Source organism: Patella vulgata, chromosome 6 (genome assembly GCF_932274485.2).
Source record: "Patella vulgata chromosome 6, xgPatVulg1.2, whole genome shotgun sequence".
NCBI lineage: Eukaryota > Metazoa > Mollusca > Gastropoda > Patellidae > Patella > Patella vulgata.
The window spans coordinates 55341373-55369086 of NC_065884.2; the positions used below are offsets into that span (position 1 = coordinate 55341373).

The window sequence follows — 27714 nt, forward strand, 5'->3', positions numbered from 1 at the left end:
TTAAACTACTGTTTGAACAAATAACATAATATCTGTTATATATGAAGTAGCTATACCATAACGGTAATAGATAGTTCATGTACTAATAAAAAACATGTTTGTTGAAACGTAGACCTATATCAAAGATTTTTGATTATATAAAATAATTAGTTCGTGTTCTAGCAATAATTGCAATTGGATTCTATCATGTAAATACAAGTAATATGCTATTTATTAACTTTCGGTCGATCTCTGACAGTTAATGTATTTATTAACTTGTAGAACGCATTAGTCATCTACACGTGTTTATCTAAATTATGTCTCAGTATTTACAGAGCCATTCAAGTTGGGCAATTCACATGACATCTAATGGCATATAAAAATAGCTAGACCGCGGACTGATCTGCGATATCACGTCGGTGGGAGCGGGTGTTAAATAAAGCTTTTTTTACACACACAGATGCTAACACGTGGACTCCGGACACACAAGAGATTTCTCCACCTGGTTACCAAAAATATAATCAATCCTGTTCTTCTGCTTTAGTCTTTCACCCCCCCCCCCCTCTTACAGTCCCAAATATCAAATTTTGGTCTTCGAAGGACTTATTAGTGAGCAGAAATTCAGCCGTATATCCATTACCTGACAATTCAATAAAGTAATTGAATGTCATTAGATAAGAGAACACGAGAAAAATAGAAAAAGTCCGTACATTCCCATGTTTATATTCATTCTATATCATATAAAAACATAATGCACGGACTTTTTCTGTTTTTCTTTCGTGTTCACTTATCTAGTGGCAGTCAATTCTTTTTATGAATTGTCAGATATCCTCTCACAATCTCATACAACAACTTTTGGTCTTCGAAAGAATTATTAGTGATCAGAAATACGGCCGTGTATCTGTTATCACTCGTCACATCAGTCAGTTATATAAAGGCATGACTCGTGTTTTCCTTTGTAGTTCGTCACTTCCGATTCAGGAACATGTATTACTCAGCTATCGTAGCAATGATCTCGGTGTTAAAATTATATTTGGAATGTGTTTAACCAGCTCTATCACATATGTGATAATGACTGGCACCAATATTGTCCTTTAAATATACCGGTCGTGCTACGTGAAATCATCTCCCTTTGTGTTTCAATTACCTGGGTCATGGATAAACCATAGCAACAACTCCTTACAGTAGTCAAACTCTCAAATAAACAATAATATATCATAATCATGCCAAACCAAGAAATTGAAAAAATGCAATGCTCAATATGTATTTTCAATTTCCAGGTTGGAGGCTGCAGCCACAGGAACCGCTGCTATAATTCGCTGCCTTTGTAGCACCATGAGTTTTCTGTCAGACGTGGAGAGCGGGTGACCCTAACTGGCCGCCACATCCTACGTACGACCCATGCATCTTTACTTACTACATATCTTAGTAGCCTTGTGATCGTCTAGAATTTATCTCTTGCTGTCTTTGCTTCTGCTTCACGTTGTGTATTTACTTTTTACTGTTTTCTTAAGACGTTTCTCTTACCGGGAATAGCAATGCAACAGTGTTTGTTTTTACATTTTATATAACATAGCTGCTTACATATGGTACAATGCATAATAGAATAAAGTCATTCTCTCAAACCTCATTCAGCCAGACTCGTTGGGCGAGTCTGCTGACAGAACCTGTTACATCTTTTCCCTTCTGGAATCAAGCGGTTGTCCATGCAGGAATTCAGATGGTAAACTCTCCGGAATCCAATGAAATCTGCCTTAAAAGTTTGCCATGATTTCTTTTATAGGACATATGGACATCACGCACAGAAAAGCCTATTCATGGCCTTGAACCTGTGCTATTTCTGATATGATTGGTTAAACTAAGCCAAATGATGCAATTAATATATTTCCACTCGCGTGTAATCTGGTAACATGTTGCGGACACATATAAGCAGCTATGTTTTGGTTCTATAATTCTTTTTATGTGTCCACTTGTCACTTATATTTTTTAGTCTACATTTAGTACAATTGGCCAAAGACATTAATTAATGAAATATAATGCCACCATTAATTATAAGAGCAAAAATTCTAGCAATATTAATACACCCTGTCTGTTTAGTTTTGGTTATTAGGTAATCAATCATCGTCCTAGCGATCACTATCTCTAATTGTTCTCTTTAACTTAATCACATTTAGTCACTAAAATATATCAGGTAGTAGACCTAGTTAAATGGTATTATGACGTTAACCAAACCGGGTTTATCAACTTATCATACAAACAGGTTATATACTATTCAAAAAAAGTAGGGGATATTTGATTTTGGGGGCATAATACTAAAATATGCAAATGACTGCGAAAAAAGTCACTATAGAACCTAACAGAAGAAACATTTCCAGTTACATGTGACGCCCAAACGCACCAATAGCTACCGCATGGAATGCAGGTGATGCTTGGGATCATCATGGGGGTCCAACCCAAGATTTGCACGACTCTGACTTTGAATGTTACAGTCATTGTGGCATTGAATTCCAGGGTGGAAACATCAGTTTAATTGTTTTAGTGACCAGAAAACAAATTTTGATATGCGTCGGCTTACCCAAAATGAAAGGTTACGTGCCCTTGGCATGCTACAGATCGGCACAACACAGGCGGTTGTGGCGCGGACGATGAATGTTTCGCAGTCTGTCATAAGCAGGCTATGGTCCAGATACCGTGATACACAATCTGTACAGGACAGACCACGCTCAGGTCGACCAAGGGCGACAACTCAAGCCCAGGATCGATTTATCCGTACCTTGGCCTTGAGAAATCGTGTCATCACAGCAAATCAGATCAGCGCTCGTCTTGAAACAGACACTGGTGTGAGAGTGAGTGGCCAGACGATTCGGAATCGACTGCATAGGGGTCACCTTCGCGCCCGACGTCCTCGCGTGATCCCTTGTTTGAGAGATCATCACATTCAGGCAAGACGTCGTTGGTGTAGGGATTGTCAACACTGGGATAATCGACGCTGGAGCAATGTGATGTTTTCAGATGAGTCAAGGTTCACTGTTGATTTTCGGGACAGACGTAGGAGGGTGTGGCGTCGTCGAAACGAGCGCTTCCAAGACGTTAACGTCATCAGACATGATCGATTTGGGGGTGGTTCTGTTATGGTGTGGGGAGGCATCACTGTTGCTGGAAGAACGGCTTTACATGTTGTTGCAGGGCGTGTTACAGGCCAGTACTACCGGGACAACATCTTGGCAGTCCATGTTGTGCCGTTCGCACGACGTCATGGCCGCCGTTTCATCTTCCAGGATGACAACGCAAGATGTCACAGGGCCAGGATCGTTACAGGTTACCTCCAACAACAGAACATCACCACATTACCTTGGCCAGCACTGAGTCCCGACCTCTCCCCCCATCGAGCATGTCTGGGACATGCTTTGACAGAGGTTACGTCAACGTCAACAACGTCCTGCCAATGTCCAAGAACTTGCTGCTGCGTTGCAACAGGAATGGGACAATCTGGACCAAAATGACCTTAGACGTCTCATTAGGAGTATGCCACGTCGGATCAATGCTTGTTTGGCAAACAGAGGAGGATTTACCCGTTACTGACTTGGTTGTGATGCTGTGGTAACTTTGCTGTTTGACCCCGGGTATCATTTTACCCTTATAATGGTCAGTCTGTGCCTTACTTAGTCTAACGATCATTTGGAATAAATCGATGAATGTGAACTTCATTTCATTTTGTCATTTGTTTCTTCGTCAGTTTCATTAGGTGACTTTAATAACACTTAAAAATCAAATATCCCCTACTTTTTTTGAATAGTATATTACATGACAATAAAAAGAAGTCTGGGTGTTCTGTTGGCTGGCGAGTTCATCCTGTGAGTTATTGTGAGTTTCCATACAAAATATAATCAATCTGTCTTACATTTTCTGCGGTGTAGTAAAGACAGTGATTAAAACTAATTTTCCTCCAACCACTAGATACTCAATGCTAGGCTAATGCCCATATTTGGCTATTTCTTACGTCATTGGGCTTCATTGACCAATACCTTAATTAATAGGAGAAATTGGGACTATTAAAACTGCTATATAAATTGCAGTACTAAGGTATAATGGCACATTAGTACCACCCGACTTTACTGCAGTGTGTGGTAATAAAAACGAGATGTACAAAACACATCATGTTTATACACATGTTACAGATTTTAGCACAATATAATAATAATTTACATATACAAAAATAACACTATATAAATTTTATCACAACAAAATATTTATTTTATTACAACACAATATTTATTTTATTACAACACAATATTTATTTTATTACAACAAAATACAACAAAATCTTTATTTTATTACAATAAAATCTTAATCTTTATTTTATTACAACAAAATATTTATTTTATTACAACAAAATATTTATTTTAAGCACAACATATACAAAATACATTATATTTATACACATATACAAATATTACAGATTTTAACATAATACATTAACACACTTACACAACTATCGCAGGCTATATAAATTTTGTCACAACAAAATAGGTTCTTTAAGCATACACTATCAATTACACATAAGTCATGCGAGTTTACAAAAATCCAATTCACCGGTGGATTAACTCAAAAATCAATAGCAACAAATTCTGATAAAACAAATATCACCCAAGTTCTAAAATTATATATCCACAGCGCAGCTATGTTTAGGGATAACAATAGTCATCGACCACAGTTATAATTGTAATTTTGACTAAACAGTGTAATACCGACAAGAAAGAACTATAGCTTACACTGGATAAACCATCTAGGAAATTGCGGTTCGAAAGCTTTGGGATACAAACATATATTTTTAGTTGCATCAAAATCCGATAAAATTGTTACCTGTAGAATGTCCACAAACAAAATTAATCTGAACGGTCGAACACCCGGACGAACAGGGGTGCGAGCGATGGCACAAAAGAATTAGACACGAATCCGTAAATCAAGACCGAAATCCACACCATTTGAGTAAGTGAAATAAAATAATGTAGCAGTCAGCCACACACCAAGGTAAAACAAGAATATCAGCATATCAATAGTACAACCGCTTTTACTGTCGTGTTTGGACTTGCATCTCATTCTGTTCCATATACACTTCAGCTTTTGGAGAATCCTGTGGGTCAGTGTATTGTCTGTGGTATCCTGTGCGGTGTCATGGTTCCGTTCCCACTCCTCCTTTCGTTGGAGCTTATGGTGAAAGTACAAGAGAAATATATTGGTCATTACTATCAGGCAACTTATGACTAACAAAGATGTGATGTACAACGTAATATAATTTACGTTCGTAGAAGATTTTGGAAGAGAACTTTCAATGGACGTCAGAAATACCGCTAAAGCCAACAATAATGTGATTGAAAATGAGGTCTTTTCTCCAGAATTGTCCGGCAGACAAAATGCAAATACGTTTAAGAAGGAGAGAAGTACGACGGGGAAAAGTGCACTGACTGCAAAGAACAAAGGATTGCGTGTAAATCGTATCGATATGTTAAATGAAGATACATCATAATCGGTGTTATCAAATTTGAGATTTGAAACTGCGAAAGAAATGACATCGAAATTCCATTCTCCGTAGACCTTGATATGATAATTGTCTCTGTCCGTTAGTTCCACAAGCTGGACCTCTTCACTAGTGTATTTTAGAGGTACAAATATAAGGTTACAGCTGCTCCTGTCAAACGGAAATCGTTCCACCTTCAGTTCACATTTAACAGTTATTAATTGACGTTGATACCAATGAACCGCCCCATTACTAAACACAGTCAATCTGGCATTCTTTTGAACAAACAAATCAGATTCATCTACAGAACCTAGTAAATCTATATCCGGTTTCCAGACAAGATGAGAATCAATTTGTATCTTGGATAAACCCCCGAATGAATTCGGATCCCACCTTAAAAAGTCGTCCGTCCACGATAACTGAAAACTACAAAATAGCTTCAAAATTTGTTGAATTTCATTCATTTCAATAACGTCAGAAATATTCAAGTTGAATCCAACGAAGGTTGGTTCACTAAAGTTATACTTTGGTCGTAGTAAATTACTGTAGTTTGTAAAAATAGTTTTTTGTAATAATTTAAGATCTTCAAACGTTGCTCCATGTACAAAACATAGGGAACCGGCTAACAGAACCAGGAGAATAGACACGTTTTGCAGCATATTCATCACAATGCCTTTTTCCAAATAGTGTCTAGCAAATACGGGCTTCTGTATATAACCACTAACTCACAGTTCCATTCACTACTTTTGGAACAAACTAGACGATCTTTCATATATTCAGGTCGATCGGATGAAAGAGCTATGTCACTGTGGTAATGAGTATAATATTTACACAATTTGGTTTGTTCAAATGTATTTTAAACATTGATGATGACCTGTAATAATTATAATCACATAATCGTCATGACTTCCTAAGTTACATTAGTTCGTGCTCTAATAATACGTTGAATTGCATTCCACTCCCGTCATGTAAACATACATGTATGTTATCTTTGATAATAAATGTCCTTATGGTCTGGTAGAAATAATGGCTACACCCAAAGGATTTGTAATCTATACGTGTTTATTTGATATCAATCGCCATAAAAGTTGTGTTGTTTCCGTTATACCTATTCAAAAACCCATTTAGAAATGTCAAAATCAATAAGGCATAAGTTTTCTAAAAACTCCATGAAACAAAACTCTAAACATCCATTAACATTTTATCTTCGGTCATTCGTGGCCGTCGTTATTACTGCTTGTCATGTGGCGCTATAGTGTATGACAGTTGTTGTTTATTCGCACTGAAGAAACGGTATTTGTGGAACATAAATTCGTCACCAGGAAGTGGGTAAACTTCCATCGTGCCATCAGAGAACGGATATTGGGAGAAACTTAGTCAGGTGGGAGACGAGTCATCCCTGTCCCGTTGATAACCCCGCTCGTCCTTAGGTTGATAACAGGCGGCCAAACATGTCTGTGGCCCACATGGAAGAGCATTGGTAGAAATGGATTCGGTGCGACGTGATTCAGGATCTACATCCTGCAGAGAGAATCACTGGCATCGAACAGATTGTCCACTGTCTGAATGCGAGAATTCGATACTAATCGGTTTATCTCAGATGTTAATCATCTGCGCGGGAATATTGGTTGGTTAATCACTAAGTTGAAGGTGAAAGAAAAACTAATTTCAAGCCAATAATGTGCAGCTACGACAGGACGTTTCCCCTGACCATATCCTAGACTCTGGTTTTTGAATTGTTTTTTAAATAGAGTAGTCCATTGATTGTCAAGTAGGTAAAATGGCTTCCAAAACTAGTTCTAGCTCTATTGTTAAGCGGACACAAGCTGTAACAAAAGAAGTTCTTGTGATGTAAAGCGGACGTAATCATTAGAGCCGAGCTAAATCTGCCTATTGGCTCATTTCATGTCAAGTGGGCCAGGGGTGGGAAATCGACACCCTCGAAAAAATCTGGAAAAAATATATGTTATTGTACATGTAAATACCAGAAACTGTAAAATTTGTGGTCTGTAGCTTCAACATTGACTGGGATGTAGGCATTTCAGTTTTATGAGTTATTGATAAAGTTTTTGAAACAAAATATGTATTAATAATTTACTTGAATTTCAGGTATCTTGTTTTTACGTTTCTAGTGAAGGTATATAGGACTCAAATTTAATAGTCGTAAAGAACTCGATGTGTACATTACTAATCGGTAATCAGATAACAGGTGAATGGTATGGTTCGCATGCTACTTGGCCATGAAAACCGAAAAAAAGTTGGTGTAATTGTATATTTTCAGGATTTCTGGGTGCTCAAGGAGCTACAAAGTAATAGATATAGGCCCATATTTTGGCATATCTAGAGATTGCCGGTAGTACTACGCAAGAAACATATGAAAACGCACCAGCAAATTGGCCTCGAATATGGTTTCAGACACAAATTTTCAAAAAATTGCCCCGTGTTTTCGAGCCGATAGAACCCGGTAGATGAGCTCATAAAATCTGAAACTTAGTACTATCTTCCAGGCAACTGGTGCACAGATTAGTCCAATTAATTAGAATAATGTTGACGCTAAATGGTGCCCATATGAAACACCCAAAAATGGTATTTGTCCCGCCCCAATAGCTGTATATAAAAAAGAGCGAGTTTTATTTCACATCATGATGAGACTTAGAGAAGACACAATCCTTGAGTTCCTAAGGGAACGTCATACCCACACCCGCCTCGGCTGAGAGGCTGGGATAGAGACAAAATGTGATGTTTAAACTGTTAAGTCAGAGTTATAAAGGATGTTAAACTCAGACCGTGAATATTTTAATAACTCCCAAAGTATCTATAATAGACGTTGTAGTTTACCTGTGTTTAACCTTTGTAGTTTGCTGTATTTGTTATATAAACTTCGTAACAACATAAACGGTGTTCCAGAGTCAGTTAATTGATGATTGAAATAATAAATCCCACAAAGTGAAATCAGAGAAGCTCCTAGACGATAATGCCACAACTACTTCCTTTTTGTTGCCGAGACACGGGATAGTGGCATATATATAGGTTACTGACATTAACGTTTCATGATTTATTCATATTAACATTTTAATAATTATATTTGCATTAACATGGCGTGTTTTAAATAATATTAACGGTTTATGATTTATTCACAGTAACACACATTAACATAGTATAGTATTAATCACGTTAACATTTTATGCTAAATATATGTACAATAGCTCTGTTTAAACAGTTTATATATCTATGTCTATTATAGTTACTGTTTGTAAAATCCATTATTTGAAAACAGATTTCTAAGGAAATCAACAGACTTTCGAGGAGTACGTGGTCTGGCAGGATCCGTAAAGTTGACGTAATGTACTCCAAACCTAAGAGAGTAACCGGATGTCCATTCAAGGTTATCCATCAAGGACCAACCTGTGTAGCCTTTAACATTACATCCATCAACATTTATAGCTAAAATAATGAGAGAGGAAATATACGGACTGATATGATTTTGAAACTGTGAACGATTATCTGAAATTGAATGTAGGCCTACTACGACGTTACAGCCACAGATGGTTTAAACCTTAATAATAACCAATTAGCCCATATTCCCAATCGACTAGTGAACATTATGTCAAGGCTAAATCTGCCTATTGCAGGCCTTTAGTGTGGCTTTAAATGTTATAGGCCCGCAGTCAACATTTTTAGGGTTAAGTTCCGCTAGGAACACAAATCCAGAGAGTTCCAAGCAAAATGTTTGCTATAACTCAATTTTGGGCCAGACGAAAATTAGATTGTGATATTGTCACGTAAATGCTATATTTATTCTAATAATTCTGAAGTTCAAATAAAATTAAATAATGGCGAAAACACCCTCATAATATGCAAAGAATATGCTATTAGTTATATTTTGATTTAAAGCAAAATGCAGACAACATAATGGGCAAAGGAACATACGGAATTTTGGAAATCCATTTACAGTAAAAGGAGTTATCTCCCTTTATGGACATTTCAATAATTATTACAGTATTTTGTTTAACGAATTTATTCTGATAAACTGCACACAAGGGCATATATGAGTTCTACCTTTTTTCAGATAGGAGTTGAGGCTAAAGTTCTAACAAATCTTTAAACTGAAACATAGCATCTACAGATATTTAGTGTTCTCACTAAAATGGGTATGACCAAAACTAAATAATACTGTAATGGGAGCGACAACATTGTAATGAAGAGAAAAGAAATCAAATGGAGTTTAATGTCTTACTGTTCTGCACTATAATGAAGACGAGCATACGCCAGAGATTACAGTTCGGAAAAAGGGCGAGCATTGTACGTGTACAGCTAGTATTCCTGCTTTCCTAGCAAGTGTCGTCAGTGTGCAAGGGAGTCGCGGTGAATCAGTAAGGCGGCGACTCACTTCCCGGATGGTCCAGGGTTTGATCGTGCTCCGTCGTGGTTTTAGCTTGACCGTGGCTCACTAATCAGGAGGTCCGGGGATTGATCCCGCTGTTGACCTAGACAGTTCCCCAAACTTCCCAGCGTTATTTCCCCTTGTCAATGGTGCAGGAAGGGGGTGGCTGTGATGGGCAGCGTCTAGTTATTCGGATGGAATTTAAAACTGAGGTCCAGTGCACACGTTGGCGTGCACGTAAAAGAACTCAAAATACGAAATAAAGAGCAGACCGTAACGTCGCTGTTAGGACCAAATTCCCCCTACAGCATAATGTATGGCGTACGTACATCTTCATTATCCTGGTTGATACCGAACAATTAGGCATCAAACTACATTTGATTTTTTTTTCTCTTCATTACAATAGCCTCTCCCTTACAATATTATTTAGGTTTTCCATATATCTTTTTTAGTGAGAAAATTACATATTTATAGATGCTTTGTTTCAATTCAAATCAAGCCTCAAATCCAATCTGAACTAAAGGTTTACAGATATATTAGTAGAAATACTGTTTTGGGATAAGCTCTATCCTCCCAGATTCGGTGAACCGTCCAGCCCGCGTATTTAAATTAAATATGCTTACATACCTTTCATCAATTCATTGGTGTATGACTTGTAATATCTGATCCTTCCTTGGTCATCTAAACCATCAATATCCGGTCTACCACTCTCAGTAATATATACAGTAGGATTACCATATCGTGACTTTATATAGTTTAATAATTTTCTAATACCCCATGGATTAACACGGAGCCAATCAACGGGTGTCCTGAAAAAAAATCCCTCCAAAAAATGGTCGATGTTTTAAAATCATTATCCTGAAACTCTATTCCTTATTACCCATTGCGATTTGAATTTATGACAATTTACATGAAAATAATGTTTTGTTTTATAATTTTAAAATTTCACGGTGTACTCAACACTAGTCTCTATCACCCAGAAAAATATTCTATGAATATTAATCTGGATGCGTTGTCAACATTTGAGAATAATAGGTCATTGGCTAGAATATCCGGTCTTTTACATTATCATAAACAAAGTCTAAGGGAGGTAACTATTCCTAAAACAAGAAGTCGACGCCCATGAAATTAATTTAAGAATGCCATTTCAGAAAATCCATTTGATTCCATTGCCAGTTCAATATCCAACACTCTTAATTTTTTTATTATAAAATTTCTCACTTCATTTTTAATTAATCCTAATTCGTCGTCACGATTCATGATTGCTTATAATAATGCAAGAATTATGGGATTTATCGCAAGAAGGGGCGCAACTGTTACTTGACTTGGCGAAAAATACTGGATAATACTGAGACTAACTCAACACATAACAATCTAATTACACACTCAATCTTCCGTAGTTAGGCGCTGGTGTTGGACGAGAAACTTCCTCGTGATTTTCCAGTGTGCTTTCCCCTTGCCAGTGACGTAAGAAAGAGCGTCTGTTCGGATGGGACGAGGCAAGGCGTACAAATTATACAGGTACAGATCTCCTAAAATAAATCATAAAAAATCACTTGGGTTTCGACGAACCGAGTCCAATCGACACACTGGATACATATGGCTGATGACCAAGGTAGAGTATTCAGTCGCTAGACGATGTCGGATTAAACGTTAAGAACAACAAAAACATTACAGAACGTGCCCATCGGTTTCGGGCTATTTTCTGAAACACTAGTATCGATAATGTACTTGAACAATGAAACTAAGGTTGTGTTCTTACTTTTCCCAACATGGATCCGTTGTTGTCTCAATATCTTGATCGCGTTCATAGCTGGGGGTACTATCTGTATTGGGTACATCAGACACGAGATTTGTTGTATAGTGATTAATACCAAGAAAGTCATACGATCCTACAAACAGAAACGGCACAAATTAAATAACAATGCCGAGATTATCTTAATGTAAAATTGAATTCAAATAAACGTTGTTAGTTCAGTTAATTTACTACATTAAACACTTTCTCCCAGATAAGCCAAAAATAACGTGATTTATGTTCTTATGTATGGTGCGAATTAAAAACGTCTTATGGAATCTAACAACTCTGATCTATAACAGCGCTTGTGCAGCACAACAGCGGGGAGAGTCTAAACGTAATGCCTTTAAAGATGAAATGACACTTTCAACAAGAAAAATAACATTAATTAATTTAAATAATATCATTTTTAAAATAACCGTTATGCATTTTAAAATTGAAAACCAAGTCCCGGACAATCTAGAACAAAGTCCTATTCGCTGAACCTCCTTTAAAGCACTTCACATGAATCGAATCGTAAAACATCTGTATCTCAGATATGTTTACACGGGTGTCTAACGTATCTCTAATCTGTTTGCAGAATCGTACAGACAAAGTTAGTCCTGGGCGTTAAATTAATTACCTCTGAAACCTTTTGTTGAATTTTATAATTGGGAGAATCAGAAAGATAAGCCTTGTTTTATGCTGGCTTTTCGAAGATTCTGAGGTTTCAAGAATTTTCTTATGGATTCCGTCCATAGTATAACTTACTGTATACCATGTTCGAGAAACTAAATCTTATACATTTCATGCGGTACATTACCGACTTTGTTTTTACTTTACTGTATACAAAACAACAGATTACCATGTACCGACATTTTTAAATGTTTTTCCGGACACGCAGGATAAAATGTAAGCTTATGAGCAATGCAAAATATATCAGGTTGAGGGTCGGATTGAATATTCTCATTCTCAATAACCTCCAAATCGTCGCAGGATCAAAACCCGACAAATGCAGGGTCTTTCTGACTTTCACCAGACCTTCAACCAATTAAAATAGCCAATAAAATGTCTCCAGGTAGGGCCAATCTCTTCAAACTAAAACACGCCGAGGCAAATCGGATAAAGTAAAGAATCACCAAGTGTGGTCATCTTCAAGGTTGAGGTGAGAGAGAGAGAGAGAGAGAGAGAGAGAGAGAGAGAGAGATGGGGTTTAACGTCCATTCGACACAAACTAGGTCATTTCGGGACTAACATATGTTTTTTAAAATTTTATTTCAACGATTCGCTTGCGCGTATGGGTCATTAGCAGTGGGAGGAAACCGCAGGACCCGGAGAAAATCCACGAGGTTGGACAGGTGACCCTACTCCTTGCCACGTACAGCTGGGGATTCGAAACCACGCCAGTTGACTCAATGACAGACTTTATGGTACAGCGAGCACGTGCTAACCATTCAGCCACCCAACCACCCTCAAGGTTAAGGTACCTGTACCAGTAATCAGGTAGTGCCATTTTAAATACAAACCTGCATTCATTTTCTTTTCGTCGTCGGTAAATTCTGGTAATCTGGATTTTAGCAAATGTTGACTCTTACTCTTTGCCGCCACGTACTGTTTCATGACGCTTGGATAATCGCCATTACCGAATATGGCATTAGCAAACCATCCTAATTTAAACTGAAGAGCTCTCTCCGCAGCGTAACTGTCAGCAGAAGACATGGTAAACGGTTCTTTCCATTCTATATCTAATGTAATTCCTACTTTACCTGTAAAAGATGGTCTCAACATAAACCGCAACTCCTTTAATATACAGTTAGAATATAACGAATTGCAAAAAAAAACATTGTTTATATGGATTATCGCATTACACGCGTTAGCATAAAATTTGCAGTATGTTAGTCTCTAAAAGACCTAAGTAATATTGAACTCAATCTCACATCATTCCAGTCTTTGGACACAATCTGAAGGTACCGTGAAATCTTAGCGTTAAGCCCGTGTCATAAGGTTAGTTTATCGGAATACATATAAATTGTTATTTGTTTATAATATACTCTGTCTCCATTAGTCCGATTTGTGAAGATCTGTAGACATTAAATGAATCTGATTTTGTGTCAGTATTTTGGTTGTCGTCGGTTTTGCCTAATATATCCCGGTTGATGCTGGCGTCCCGTTAAGCCCCGTTTTACACTCCGTCCCTTTTATTGTTGGCCTTTTATTTTTATCTGGAATCGGAACAAAGTTGTTTAAATTTACATTTTGGTGTTTATCCTGCTCGACTTTACTGAATTGTCTCCCTTTGTATGTGTACAGCAGCAATGAAGCCCTGGCGATATATTCATAGATTTTCCCGTTGGTTGACTTCTTTTTGCGCGGCTCTAATTTTACAAAATTTGTTGGACGCTTTCTGCCATAAATAGAGCAATACACTGTAAGGTGTGACTCAACCACAACGTCTATGAGGTTGACGTTGGGAATTTACTAATGAATGGAGAAAATGCAGTTTAAGATCACGTCAACAGAATACTTCAGTTATTTTGAGGTTAATACGATTAGGAATTTTTGTCAATTAAATGGGGATTTGTTCTTAATTTACAACACCATACGCCATGTAATGTGATGTGGCAAATTCTAAGTGGACAGCGGCGACACGACCTACTCTTATTTCGGTTTTTAACTTTTAGATGATCTTTTACAGTTGTAAATTCTATATACGGGACCTCGGTTTCCCGTCCCGGTCGAATCCGAACGGCAAAACCCTCCGGCGTGTACCACTGTCAATGGAAGACTGGGCTGGACCTTCCTTGGACCACTTGGTAACTTAACTGGCCTCAAATAAGCCGAATTTGGGAATGGAGCTATTGTTTATTTAACCTTATTTTTGATTCACAATTTACATACGTATATATGTAATGTTGATTTAATTAAAATCTAAATAAATATGCTTACCGTTGAATCTCGATCTAAAGAGGGTGTCGTATGAATGATAAGCTTTGACATGGGATCGAATTATATTATGAGCTACTTGATAAACACCGGTCCCAGGGCTTTTAATACCGGGAGCAAATATACCATTGCCATGGCCTAACCAAGAAATCACATAAGCTTCGTTAAAGGTCAACCAAAGTTTGACCTGTAAATAAGAATTCCGACATACTAATGAGTATACAAGGGTTGTGCTAATAACACCATGCAAACAATTTCAATGCAAATGTAAGATTTATATACCAGATACACTGTTTAAAAAACATACGTCATTTGCTCGTTTCAAGGTCGCATGCTCAATCATGTGCCGCATCTGCGCTTGCTGCTATAGTGCAAATGTAAGATTATATTTTAGATAAACTGTGTTAAACATCCACCATTTGTCCGTTTCAAGGACGCAGCTAGTAGTCATATCCAACTCGATCATAATATGATGTCTGTGATGTTTTTGGGTTTTTTTTTTTTTTGTCTGTCTGTTATATTGCTGCTCTATCCAAATATAGGTATTTAATAAGCATATTAGGTCTACCTTTTCATTTTTTTCCTTGTCGTTAGAAGTCACATAATTTTGGATAGAAATACGTTTGAGTTCGAATCAGTGACCCAATTAAAACCTAGCTTTTAAAAGGGTATACATTTTTATTTAAACCTTAAATGTTTCCAAAAAAAAAACATTTTTATTTTAATACTCATTAATTATAAATGTCTTACCCGGTCACCGAAATTCTCGAAGCAGAGTTTGGCGTAATCATTATACCGATCTATTATAGACTCGTTTAACCAGCCACCCTGCTTCTGTAACGCTGATGGTAGATCCCAGTGGTATAATGTGACAAAAGGGGTAATGTTGTTGGCCAGTAGTTCATCTATTAATCTGTTGTAATAATCGATACCCTTGCTGTTTAAAGATGCGAGTGTGCCATCTGGTAACACCCGAGACCAAGCAATAGAAAATCGGTAAAATGTTACCTTGAAAAATAAACAAAGACGTATATAGTAAGATGGTCCGTTTTTCCTTTCAAAGATTTGTTTTTCTTTGTATTTTCGTTACGTCCTGGTTCTTTTGTTACAGTTATGAAGAGTATTTTTTGTTTTGTTTTGTTTTGTTTTTTGTTGGTCCGTTATAAAACATACATTATCCAAGAGGCCTGAAATGTTATATAAACTATTCATTGGACATTAGTTAACTTATCCAGGCCATAATCAACCCTCGATGCCATCGCTAGATTGCGATATTTAGCGGATTGGAATATCTTTTTTGAAAAATAATTAAACGTAAAAGTTGTTAATCGAAACATTGTAATTTTTTTATTGTATCGATTTTAGTAATGATGACCGAGGCTAGTCTAAAATTCAAAATGAAATATCTCGGTTCAGAGTGGAGCAATTTGACTGAAATTTTCAGCATATTATATTTACGTTATCGCCTTTTTTAAAACTATTATAGCGAGAACTATCAACTCTTTATCTAATCTTCTATGATGCCCCTTTATACGTTTTCTCAACAAAAAATCATGTTTCTCTAGAGACAAATTACTAAAATCAACCGATCCAAATGCAAGTTATTGGCTCGACAATTCACACTACTGTCTAGTATTTCGCGTGTCCCGGTAGTCCCAACTGATCATTTGTTCCCGGCAGTCGCAGATATATCTTAATTTAAAATATATTTTACAACTTTCTGCCCTGACATTTTCTTATTAAAAATTGAAATAAAGTCAATGGAGGCTTTAAGAATATTACATCATACATTACATCATACATACATAAATGATGGTTTTATGTACAATGACAATACGTGTTCTTACCCCAACATGTTTTAACATCTGAACATCTTCTTTATATTTATGATAACTATCACAAGCTACATCTCCTGTGTCACCATTAGCTATTCTACCTGACTGATGGGCAAAATCATCCCATATACTAGGTCCTTTACCTACAATAGGTTACAGTAAAACAAATACACAATACAGGATAATTGAACAACGAAACAAAGACAGAACAAACAGTATATATCCGTTTACATGTACGTTCAAATTGAAAGGAGCGAACCATATTTGATTGGGTCAACTCTAAAACGTTAAATGGGTTCAATTTTGTGATGGGGAGGGAAGGGGTCTAAAATACAGTAAAAATTAAGTCAAACTAGAGTTTAAATTAATTGATGTAAATCTATTTTATGGCCTGGTTATATTCATTCAGATAAGCTGCTAAATATTTTAGAATGTTCAGAAACGACCTGAAAGTTTAACAAAAACAATTGGTGGATTTGATTTATTCTGGAATATGTACATACTTGTATTAAACCAGCGTATTACAGTATCGCCTTACTACTTATACAATCTTTATATAAGCATTGTTTAGAGCACACTTTGTATATCAGCATTTATGTTGTCATGCCTTAGATTATAATTGATTAGGGGTATCGTATGTGACAATAGTCACATATTATAATTGATTAGGGGTATCGTATGTGACAATAGTCTAGTTTACAGATGCATTTAACTTTTAGCCAGAAAATAAATTTTAATTTATTTCAAATAACTAAAATTGCCATTAAGTCAATTATTTATGGAAAATACAAGAATGTGGCCACTTAGACTAAAGGATTTTGCACGAATACCGCTCTAAGCGACTGCGTACGACTCTTAAAACGTCTATATCTCAGCAATTAATTGAGATATATCTAAACTTTTGCATGCTATGTTTTTTTTGGCCACAGTCATGTCAAATCGAAAATTGTTATTAATCGGCCAGTGAAAATTTCCAACAACAGATCAACCTAATTCAATACGTTATCTTGGCCTGAATCCAAGAGGTTATTCCCCTTTGAACCTATTCCGCCTGTGTTTTTTTTAATATATGCCATGATTTGTATTACAAAAGCATAATCTGGGTCAAGGCCTAAACGTACTTTTAGAAGTATGAACTTGTCCTACGAATATAATATCACTTGTTGAATGGGTGTCAAATTATGGCACTCTATCTATCAACTCTATCTAAAGATTTGTTTAAGCGTTTATTGTGTCTAACATGTTTTGAAGCTACGCATTCATGTAACCGTTGCTTAATTCGGTTCTTTATTAAATATCCCTAAAGTTATTCATTAAATCTGAACCATAATTATATTGAAGTTAATCCCTGCAATGTTCTCAATACATAAACCGGTCAAGTATAGATATACTTAAATCAATATAGGTCGTCGAGTAGAGAAGAACTTTTTATTACACGATCATACGTCTGTGAGGACACTGTAGAGGTTAAGAGACATATACTATTGATGTGATGTATTAATTGGAGGAGACGACTGAAACAAAAAACTAAATTTTGTACTATATAACAATCTATTCTCCGATATGTTTAATTAATGCAATTGGTTATTTTTTTAACATTATTGACATGATGTATTGGACCTTAAGAAGGATAAATTTAAATAAAAAATCCGAATTTTGTACTAAATACTGACCGATTCTCCGCTATGTTTAGTTTAAGTTTTATTTCCCCTCTGTATATACTATAATGTATAGCTTTCAGTACTGATGTACTGTCATTTATACCCATACTTTTTCTCGACTCTTTGATGAAAATGGAAGGGTATACACCGATACACGGCCACTTTTCACGGCCACTTTTGAAAAGTGGCCGTGTATCAGTTGAAAAGGGACAAAAATAGCAAAATCATGATTTACATATTTATTTGAACATCTACAACCCGTTTTGAACATGTTATGGTAAAAGTCGCATCCACAGCACATAATCCAAATATTTTACTATTATAAATTAATCTCTTGGCATTTTCTACAATAAAAATTTTCACATTTTGTCGCGGTTTATGCTCATCCGCAGCACGTAATCCAAATATATTACTAGTATAAATTAATCCATTGGCATTTTCTACACTACAAACTTGAGAACTCTACAATTCCAACTCGTCTTCATTTAATGGCTGTTCTTGTTTTTGTCTGTCAGTGGATGTCAATACCTCGCGAAGTTAATGAATTGATCTGTGCGGAAATTAGCAAATGTACCTTGCTTATCAAAAAAGTTAAAATCAAATCTTTTGTACTGATCTCGAAGTGTCACCATATTCCTATGCAATTGGTATTTTTCCTCGTGTTTGGGGGAATTCGACTCATCTGCATGGCTTTAATTTCTTGTTCTGTGAAGGCTCGGGCTTCTAAATCTTTGCGATCATTGACATCTCTTGCAGAACTGATATTCTCGGTCTTAGAAATATATATCTGTGACATTATAAAGTAGGATTCTTCGACGAAGGTTTCTTCGACGAATTCCCGCAATCATTTCTGCCATCCACTACAATCGACGCAGCCAGGATGTTGGCAAAACAACAAGAAATGGTTATTGTACAAAATGATTGGATGACGTTTGCTTTTCTCAACCAATCAATATCCCCGTTATGAACATTTTCCCTGACCTGATTTAAACCGTGAAATTCACGTGTGGTGTACTGACATCATTTACCTGAGTAGAAATAAGCGTTTGCGATGAGATAATTGAGGGGCTCTGAATGGGAAACTTTGATAAATTTGTGAAATGAAAAATGCTTTAGAAATTGGGAAAAATAGAAAAAATCTCTATTTCTCGAAAAAGTATTTAGTATAAGTCAGTTATATACGTTGTTTTCTCGATGTATGGGTTGGTATATAACTATTACTTACATAATATTCTGCTCATGCATTTGGGACAAAAACGTTCAAAACTGAACCAAAAATATTGAACAGTTTTTAAAAGCAGATAGTTGGAGGGTAATAGTGGTTAGTTTGCGACCATATTTTACTGTTAAAGACTAGCTGATACACTCAAGGGTTTTCACGGTATTTGTCTTCTTATCGCTGTCCAACAATAAACGTCGTTCGGAACACAACACGTCGTCTGAGAATAGTACTCTTTAGCCTTGAGTCTGCATTATGTCATAGATAGAAGGCGTGGCTTTTCACCGAAAGGGATTAGTTATTTTCTCTGAAAACAATCTTTTATCTGGAAGTCAAACAATATAGACTTTGTAAATATTTGATACGCTCAAAGTTTTATTTCGCTAGGGTTTGTTTTGCCCGTATTAAATAATAATGTTCGCAATTTAAATGAAACTAGAATAGAACTAACCGTCTTCATTCCATGCACCCTCTACTTGATATGCTGCAGTGGCCAATCCCCACATAAAACCAGCTGGAAATTGCCCGTATACAAACTCATCTCTGTCCTTAGCAACTAAAATAATAGAGAATTAATAATTTTGAAATTTCTAGAAAAGTTTTTAAAATAATCGTAACATTATTTTATAGCTCACAATAACACGAACCAGATTCCTAAAACTAGCTGGAAGTCGGAGTATAAGGGTTTTTTTTACAGTTCATTTAACGTAGCAATGTTCTAGGCGGTTCGTGATCAATTTACTCGAACTATCTAAATAGTAAAGGTCTTTTTTAGCATACTAAATTACATTTATTTCTTACAAACTCTCCCTCTCTCTCTCTCTCTCTCTCTCTCTCTGCAAGTTTTACACTCTCAATTACCATGTAACAGCAGTGAAGCAACTTACATGCTCTGAAGTCCAAGATACGTTGCGTAAATCCTTTCTCCTTACAGATCGATTGATAAAAATAAGCGGAAGTTTTGGGATATCGAGGTAAATCGGATCTTGAAAAATCTACCCGAAACAGGCCCATTTTCACAGTATACCCACTGCTCCACTCAAAAGAATCCAACAAACTCCACACAAAGTAGCCTTTAACTGGGCAACCATCTTGTATTGCTGCGAAAAGTAAAAATTTATAACGAAATAAACATATTATTAACAATACTAAATTGAATTTTTATATTAGGCATGGACATGATTAAATCGAAAACACCCATAAAAATCTGTTTTAAGTAAATAAATAAGTATGAATTTCATTTCAATGAGGAAGGTATGCATGTGTTAACCGTATGTTCAACTGCTCAACCATGTCTACCGCACACTTACTTCTGAAATGTTATGGATGAGCGTCAATCCTAATATTTCTGCAATCTCTCAAATATATTAAATAATCAGTAAAATATATATATTCATGTTAGCTTCAAAGAGTCATTGCTTTATAATACCTTGAAGAACGGCGTTAAGGTATCTTTTGACATAATCAACTCGTACTTGATCCTCATTTGTTCCACAATCAGTCGCGCCATTTTCTGTTATATATACATCTATATTACCATACGTTGTTTTAATATAATTCAGTAATTTTCTTAATCCCCATGCGTATTTGCTGAAAAACCGAAATATAAATAAGAAAATGTAGTTAGGTTTGAGTATGGTTGAAAATAGCTAATGAATTGATAATAAATGGGGCTTAACATCTCACTTTCAACTCGATCCGGTCTAATAAGGGCAAGGGGACTATTTTAATATTAGATATTGAATAAAATATAATGATCATGTACCATCAGTCAGTTGCGAAGATTGGAATGAATTATATAGACTGTTTGCTTACTGATTTACGCCCAAATTCGTGTACAGTTCCCTAGAGAATCAGCATAGAATTCTGGTGGATATGACAACTCATACCACTAGCTCTAAACTGATTTGGATTTCACAAAAACGTCATGGTTATCAAAAAGCCATACCGAAATTGACATTTCAGCTGATTATATTTGGTACAAATGATACATGGTAAAATCATGAAATATTTGCGTATAAAATTTCTTTTTCATTTGTTTGATTACTTCCTAATTTAAATCCTGTATTTAGCAAATTTTTAATTACAGATTAATAAGTGAATCTGGTATCTTGGTAGACCTAGGAGTGCACCGAGCAGTGGGCGCATATGGCAGACCCTTCATCTCCCCCTCCTCGCATTGATTAGATTTGTTATGTTGTCTGTGTAATGCCCCCCCCCCCCCCACACACACACACACCCGGCCACACATTGACAATAGCACTAATTTCTTTACTTATTCAAAGTACGCCTGTGTTTAGAACTTACTTAGTTGAGATAAAAGCCACATCCTGATCATTAAAGAAACCTGGTTTAGTTTTATCAGACATCGTAGATTGCACAAAATTAGTGGAATAATGATTTATACCCATAAAATCCAGTGCTCCTGTAAAGATAAATGTTTTAATCAAACTGACAGTCACACGAAAGTTGTTAAATGTAGCATTAGCCTTTCACACACCAGGTTAATATAAATTATACCGGTTAATTAATCCACTTTTGCTTGGCGAAAGTCATGATCCATTTCCATCTACCAAATTCCATGATGCAGAGTTTTTGAAAGGCTTTGGTTACTTTTTATATTTTCAATATTGACAAGAGTTCTTTTATCGGGGAATAAAGGATGTCGGGTTTTCGTGCAATCCGAACGACTAGACACGGTTCCTACACCACTGACGAAGGGAAGCCATTTAATTAGGCACGAAATAACATGGTTTCAACACGTTTTGTGATAAGAGTTGACATTAGATATTAAAAGTAATACTATTTTGTTTATAAATGTGTGACAGCTATATGTGGTTGAATATTACTTATGATTACTTAAATGATTATTATCATTACACAAGTAATTACATACATTAAACATGCAATTGCAGGCATTACTTGTTAAATACATTCCATAAGTAATTACAGACATTACACAAGCAATTACCGACATTTTACACGTAATTACAGACATGACACGCAATTACATATATTACACGCGTAAATATAGACATTACACAATTAACTGCAGATATTTCACAATTAGAGTCGAAGAATTACATACATTGCACAAGTAATTACAGATATTAACACGTAGCCTACTTACAGATATTGCACAAGTAATTCCATAAGTAATTACAAACATTACACATGCGATTACAGAATTAGACTAATTACAAAAACCACACAAGTAAAGATATGTACATATCATTTTACCTTTGTTTTCAGTAATTTCTGCAGCTGTGAAGGTTGGAAGTCTTGATCCAGTATGTCCTTGAATTCTACTTCTTTCCGCAAGCATATCTTTCATTATTTTGGGATAATCACCATACACTATAGGATTAGCAAACCAACCAAGCCTGAAGACCATACCTCTGTTAGAAGCGGCCAAATCAGCAGGACTGTCTGTCCGTGGTTCCTTCCATTCAGTGTCCAGGGTTATTCCAACTCGACCTGAAATAAAAGGGGCGAAAATCTCTATTACGGTCATTTCCTAATAAGGACACTGAATAAAATGTGATACTCTTGTACTTTTAGGGTCAATATCTTTAGGAATTTAATACTAAACTACGATAAAATGGGAATAGTAATCATTGAAAAACACAAGTAGTCAACGCCCAGAAAAACGTTTAGCGACTTAAAATCTTTCAGCTTTCAGCTTTTAAAAGTTCCAAAAGCTCAAGTTTTGTTTTACGGGCTTGTTTAAAATTTAGGTATTGAAAACTTTACCCATTTGAGCAGTTTTATAATGTTGGTTGTAATGTCGATACGCCTTGACGTGAGATCGGATTAGGTTATGAGCTGTTCTGTACTCTGCATCAACATTCTTTATACCAGGTGCATTTACCCCGGTTTCATGCCCCATCCAAGAGGTAATAAATGGTTCATTAAACGTGATCCAGTTTGTCACCTACAATATATTTAAAAAAATATTCTTTTTTGACAAATGGGTCTGTAATTTACCAAGCAATCCAATCTAATTTAATTACAAATCTACAAGTCGGTTCTTTGTATATATGTGAGCTGCTCCCACAAAATCAGGCTCTTGGTCATTTTTATGAAAAATAGAGATGACAGTATATTTCAATAGTCCACAGTCTAAGCTTTCCAAAAATGCAATTCTTTTTAAATTTGTCGTATCATCTGGAGTTCGGATCATTCACAGCGACAAGAAGGCATGCGGTTTTTGCTTTTGTGTAGGTAGTACAAACTGAAGTTGTGCGTCAAACGCCTGGTTTCACGGGGGCAGGTCACATGATGTATATACAGGTGTTTCTTAGAATTCCGTGAACGTTCTAATAAAGTTCGACTAAACAAAGAAATTGAAATGAAATGGAGTATAACGTCTTACTTTTCTGCCGCGACTGGGCTAAGTAAGACGACAGAAATGTTGCCTGTACAGCGGCGCTATGGTCTACCCTTATTCCAACTGTCAGGATTTCTTTCACGTGCATGCAGATGTGTACACGGGGCCACATCCGAACGACTAGACACTGTCCTTGCTAGGCCCTCTATCAACTAAACAGATCATTCCATTGGTTAATGCGAATTGTAAATACTGCACTTTTTGTTTTATAGTACCAGAGAAAATAATTACCCTGTCTCCAAAAGACTTAAAACAAAGATCCGCATAGTTCTTATAGTGTTCAATGATGGTATCATTCTCCCAGCCACCGTAATCTTGGAGTCCTTGTGGCAGATCCCAGTGAAATAAGGTAACAAAAGGTACAATATTATTGTTGAAGAGCTCGTCGATTACAGCATTATAGTGATCTATGCCCTTTTGATTGATGTTATTGATCGTTCCATCAGGTAAAATCCGTGTCCAAGCTATTGACAATCTGTAGTGAGTTACCTACAAAAATGATACCGTATTGTTTAAAAGTTGGGGTGCTGTTACTCAAAAGGCAAGTCTACGCATTTAACTAGGCATATGGAAGAGAACATTTCTAGACCCTTTTCCCATCTCCAAACCTAGCGGGACGAGCCTCTTGCATGTGACTGACTCCTCTCGAAAGTTTCCAAGGTAACTTTTGTCTGTTATATCACCCTTAGTGTAAGCGGGTGTCACGCCCTTTCCTACTACTACTTGAACTGAAATGAAATGGAATGGGGTTTAACGTCCTACTGTTCTGCTAATGAAGACGGGCATGCGCCATTCAGTGTACTATGAGGGGAGTTTTGTCCGGACTACGGGCTACTCTCATATCGAATTCCAACTGCCAAGGAGTCTTTTACGTGCACGCCAATCTGTACTCGGGATCTCGGATTTTCGTCTCATCCGATCGACTAGACAACTGCCCTTGTCACCCCCAACCCACGCCCCGTCCTGCATCACCGACAAGTGGAAACCATAGCGGAAAAACTACTACTACTTGAACAATTAAATAGAAAACAGCGTGGTTATAATTTGGTTTGTATATTTTTATAGGATCAGAATATTTTGTGCTTGTTTACTAACTTCTATTAGAGAAAGTTCTAAGAAAATGTAATAAACTGGGGTTTAACGTCCTACTTATCTGAACGACCGGGATGCCGATTCATTGGGGTCACTTTTCCTTCTACTCTTCATCGGGTTGTTTTACACATGACCTTGGATTTTTTTTGTCCAACCCGGTCAACTAGTCGCCATTCTATCAGCCTAGTCTAAGGTATGCGCTATGGGCCATAAAGTATGTCAAATGACCTTGGTTTCGAAATAGCGCTCGTGCGTGACAACTCGTGTGTCGCTTGCATAACATCCTGTTTATTATAATGTATAGCAAACGAGCTCAAGCGTGTCATACGACATGTTGTAAATGTTGTTGTTTTTTTGTTATTTTTTATAGACATGAAATGCAATGGGGTTTGAAATGATATGAAATGAAATGGGGTTTAACGTCCTACTGGTCTGCACCGACTGGCTAACGACGACGGGCATATCTCATATTCAGTGTGTAAGGAGTGACATTTTACCAGTACGCTGGTGCCAGCCTATTCTTAATTCAAATTCCATTTGTCAGGGTTTCTTTTACGTGTACGCCACTGTGTACACAGGACTCTGTTTGTTTCGTCTCATTCGAACGACTGGACACCCGTCCTGCACTACTGATATGAGGTATTACCAAGGAACTGTTTCAACCAGCAGCAAACCCTAGACCTCCTGGTTAGCGGGTCAGTGTCTTACTCTCTGAACAAATTCAATTTTGAATTTTGACCTATTTTCTCAATGGAATGATATAGAAGTTTAAAAAATAAAATTTATTCTATGTAAACGTTTACCGTGCAGAGATTGTGTCAAGTATTTGTTATTATTGCCAAATTAAACATGTATGTACGATAGATATATTATTAAATGTCATGGTCACGATCAGATGATATTGACTCGGTATATCTAGTAGACAAAATGAGATATTTTTCATATTAGAGTTGCTATATAAACAATTGATAAGGACAATCGGCGAGTATATAGATATAGAACTTAATATAGATATAAGCTGATAGCTGTCTCATATACATATTGCAAAGCATATATTTCATACGGATTATATAAACAGCCTATTTGATGACCGACGTGTGGATAGCTATACTCCCAAATGGTGAAACCATGAGATCTTACCCCAAGCCATTTTAAATGTTGCACATCTTCTTTATATTTATGATATTGATCATCCGATACATCTCCCGTCGACCCATCTTTTATGTGCCCAGGTTGGTGAGCGAATACGTCCCATATGCTTTTACCCTTGCCTGAAAATAAGAACAGCTACGAAACATAGAAAAGTAGAATAATATTCAATATATTGTTCCAGCGATCGAGGATAAATTAAATTGTATCAATAAGTATCAATAATCGAATTACTTGTTCGCGACAGTTTAATTAAATTGGTTTAATACATGAGGTCCATAATAAATACTGGTATTAGCAGCTTGACTATATCGTCTCCTTTCGTTGTTTTTTTCCAGATTTGATCGGAAACACTTTTCGTCTAGATCTTAGATAATGCAGTCTTACGCACACTAAAACAACCCCCTTCCACAATACACACACAATTCCGAATACCAGCGTAATTGTCATAAAAGAACAAAACTAATTGAATGTTAGCGATATTATCATGGTCTCTTACCGTCTGCATTCCATGCCCCTTCGACTTGGTAAGCCGACGATGCAACCCCGAAAGCAAATTCAGCTGGAAAATGACCAACGATTAAGCGTTCTGTATAGTTCTTGGCAAGAACACTTGATGCCAATAACAGGATTAATAGATACAGCATCTACAATATATCAAACATCATTAAGCATATACAACAGTATTAAATGGCATCTATAACATTTTGTTCGAAGGTTCGTCTTATCGATTTTTTTTGCGTGTAAAGTGGTCCTTATGCACTTGCTAAAGCCTAGCTCACAACCCGCCGTACATGCATACTAATTGCTGTCTGGAGGGTGGGGGGAATTTGAGTAAACCCGTGCGCAAGACTTACGCGCTACTTGCGTGTGTTCGGCGCCGTAAAAGATCGCAGACTGGCCGCAGAGACTTTTGTATGGTAGCCTATTACATTATTGTATGCGTTGCGACCAATTTGTGTCAATTTCTGGGACCCAAATATTAGAGACTTACCTCCTTTAAATACTTGGCTTCTTTTCAAACTATATTTCTATAGATCGTTCAAAAAATGAATCGTCTTTAACTTGAGACTAAATCTTAACTCAAATGTTGTTGATCATTAAAATCCGATCTCAGTTTAAATAAGTAAAGTCACACATATTTGATTTTCTGTTCTTCAGAAACATCTGCAAAAACTGTCATTATTTCTTCAGTAAAACGACGTATTTAAAACTCAAAAGTACTTGGTTGTGCTGCTCAATAAGCTTTTAATTCCGAAATTTTTAAGCTGACACGCCTCGTAGATGATGATACATCCTCGCCAAATCGTGTACAATATGAAGATGACACAATCAACAACAAGGGACCCGTTATTCCCCGATTTTACAATGACCTGAGATGTTTGATCGTCGACGAAGTCAAATCCACTGACAGCTTTGCAGATTCATTGATGTTTTCAACCCACGAGGTGGTAAATATCAGAGAAGGAGAAGAATCACTCCTTCAGATGTTTACTGAATATCCTGACATGGCTCAACAACTATGTTGCTTTTACCGCTTCCATTCCGCCAGCATTGACATGGAGAGAATGAACCGTGTTCAGTCCTGTCCATCCAAAGTTCAGCAACAGTCGCTCCATGTGGAACTTGACAACCAGCTACGCAGTGTGGAATTCGATATAAAAGTAAGCCGTAGCGCCGCTGTCCTGATAGCACACCGTATGGCGTATGCCGTCTTCCTTATCCCTGTCGAAGCAGAACAGTAGGACGTTAAACCCCATTTCATTTCAT

General features: G+C 36.6%; 2 protein-coding genes across 2 annotated transcripts; both read right to left on the reverse strand.

Moving 5' to 3' along the window:
• On the reverse strand, window positions 1-5961 carry LOC126824400 (5-hydroxytryptamine receptor 3A-like). Its single transcript, XM_056101752.1, has 3 exons — window positions 5836-5961; window positions 5094-5574; window positions 1-8 (listed from the first exon to the last, which is right to left on the reverse strand). Exons 1-3 carry the CDS (start codon window positions 5959-5961, stop codon window positions 1-3), a joined length of 615 nt encoding a protein of 204 aa, XP_055957727.1.
• A 2780-nt stretch (window positions 5962-8741) lies between these two features.
• On the reverse strand, window positions 8742-26591 carry LOC126824401 (lactase/phlorizin hydrolase). The gene is made up of 16 exons (XM_056101753.1): window positions 26444-26591; window positions 25936-26066; window positions 23935-24192; window positions 23067-23247; window positions 22554-22790; window positions 21681-21738; window positions 20743-20903; window positions 20201-20413; window positions 19765-19869; window positions 16446-16576; window positions 15349-15606; window positions 14602-14785; window positions 13182-13421; window positions 11644-11773; window positions 10509-10690; window positions 8742-8941 (listed from the first exon to the last, which is right to left on the reverse strand). The coding sequence occupies exons 1-16, from the start codon at window positions 26589-26591 to the stop codon at window positions 8742-8744; spliced, it is 2817 nt and encodes a 938-aa protein (XP_055957728.1).
• Between the last annotated feature and the right edge of the window lie 1123 nt (window positions 26592-27714).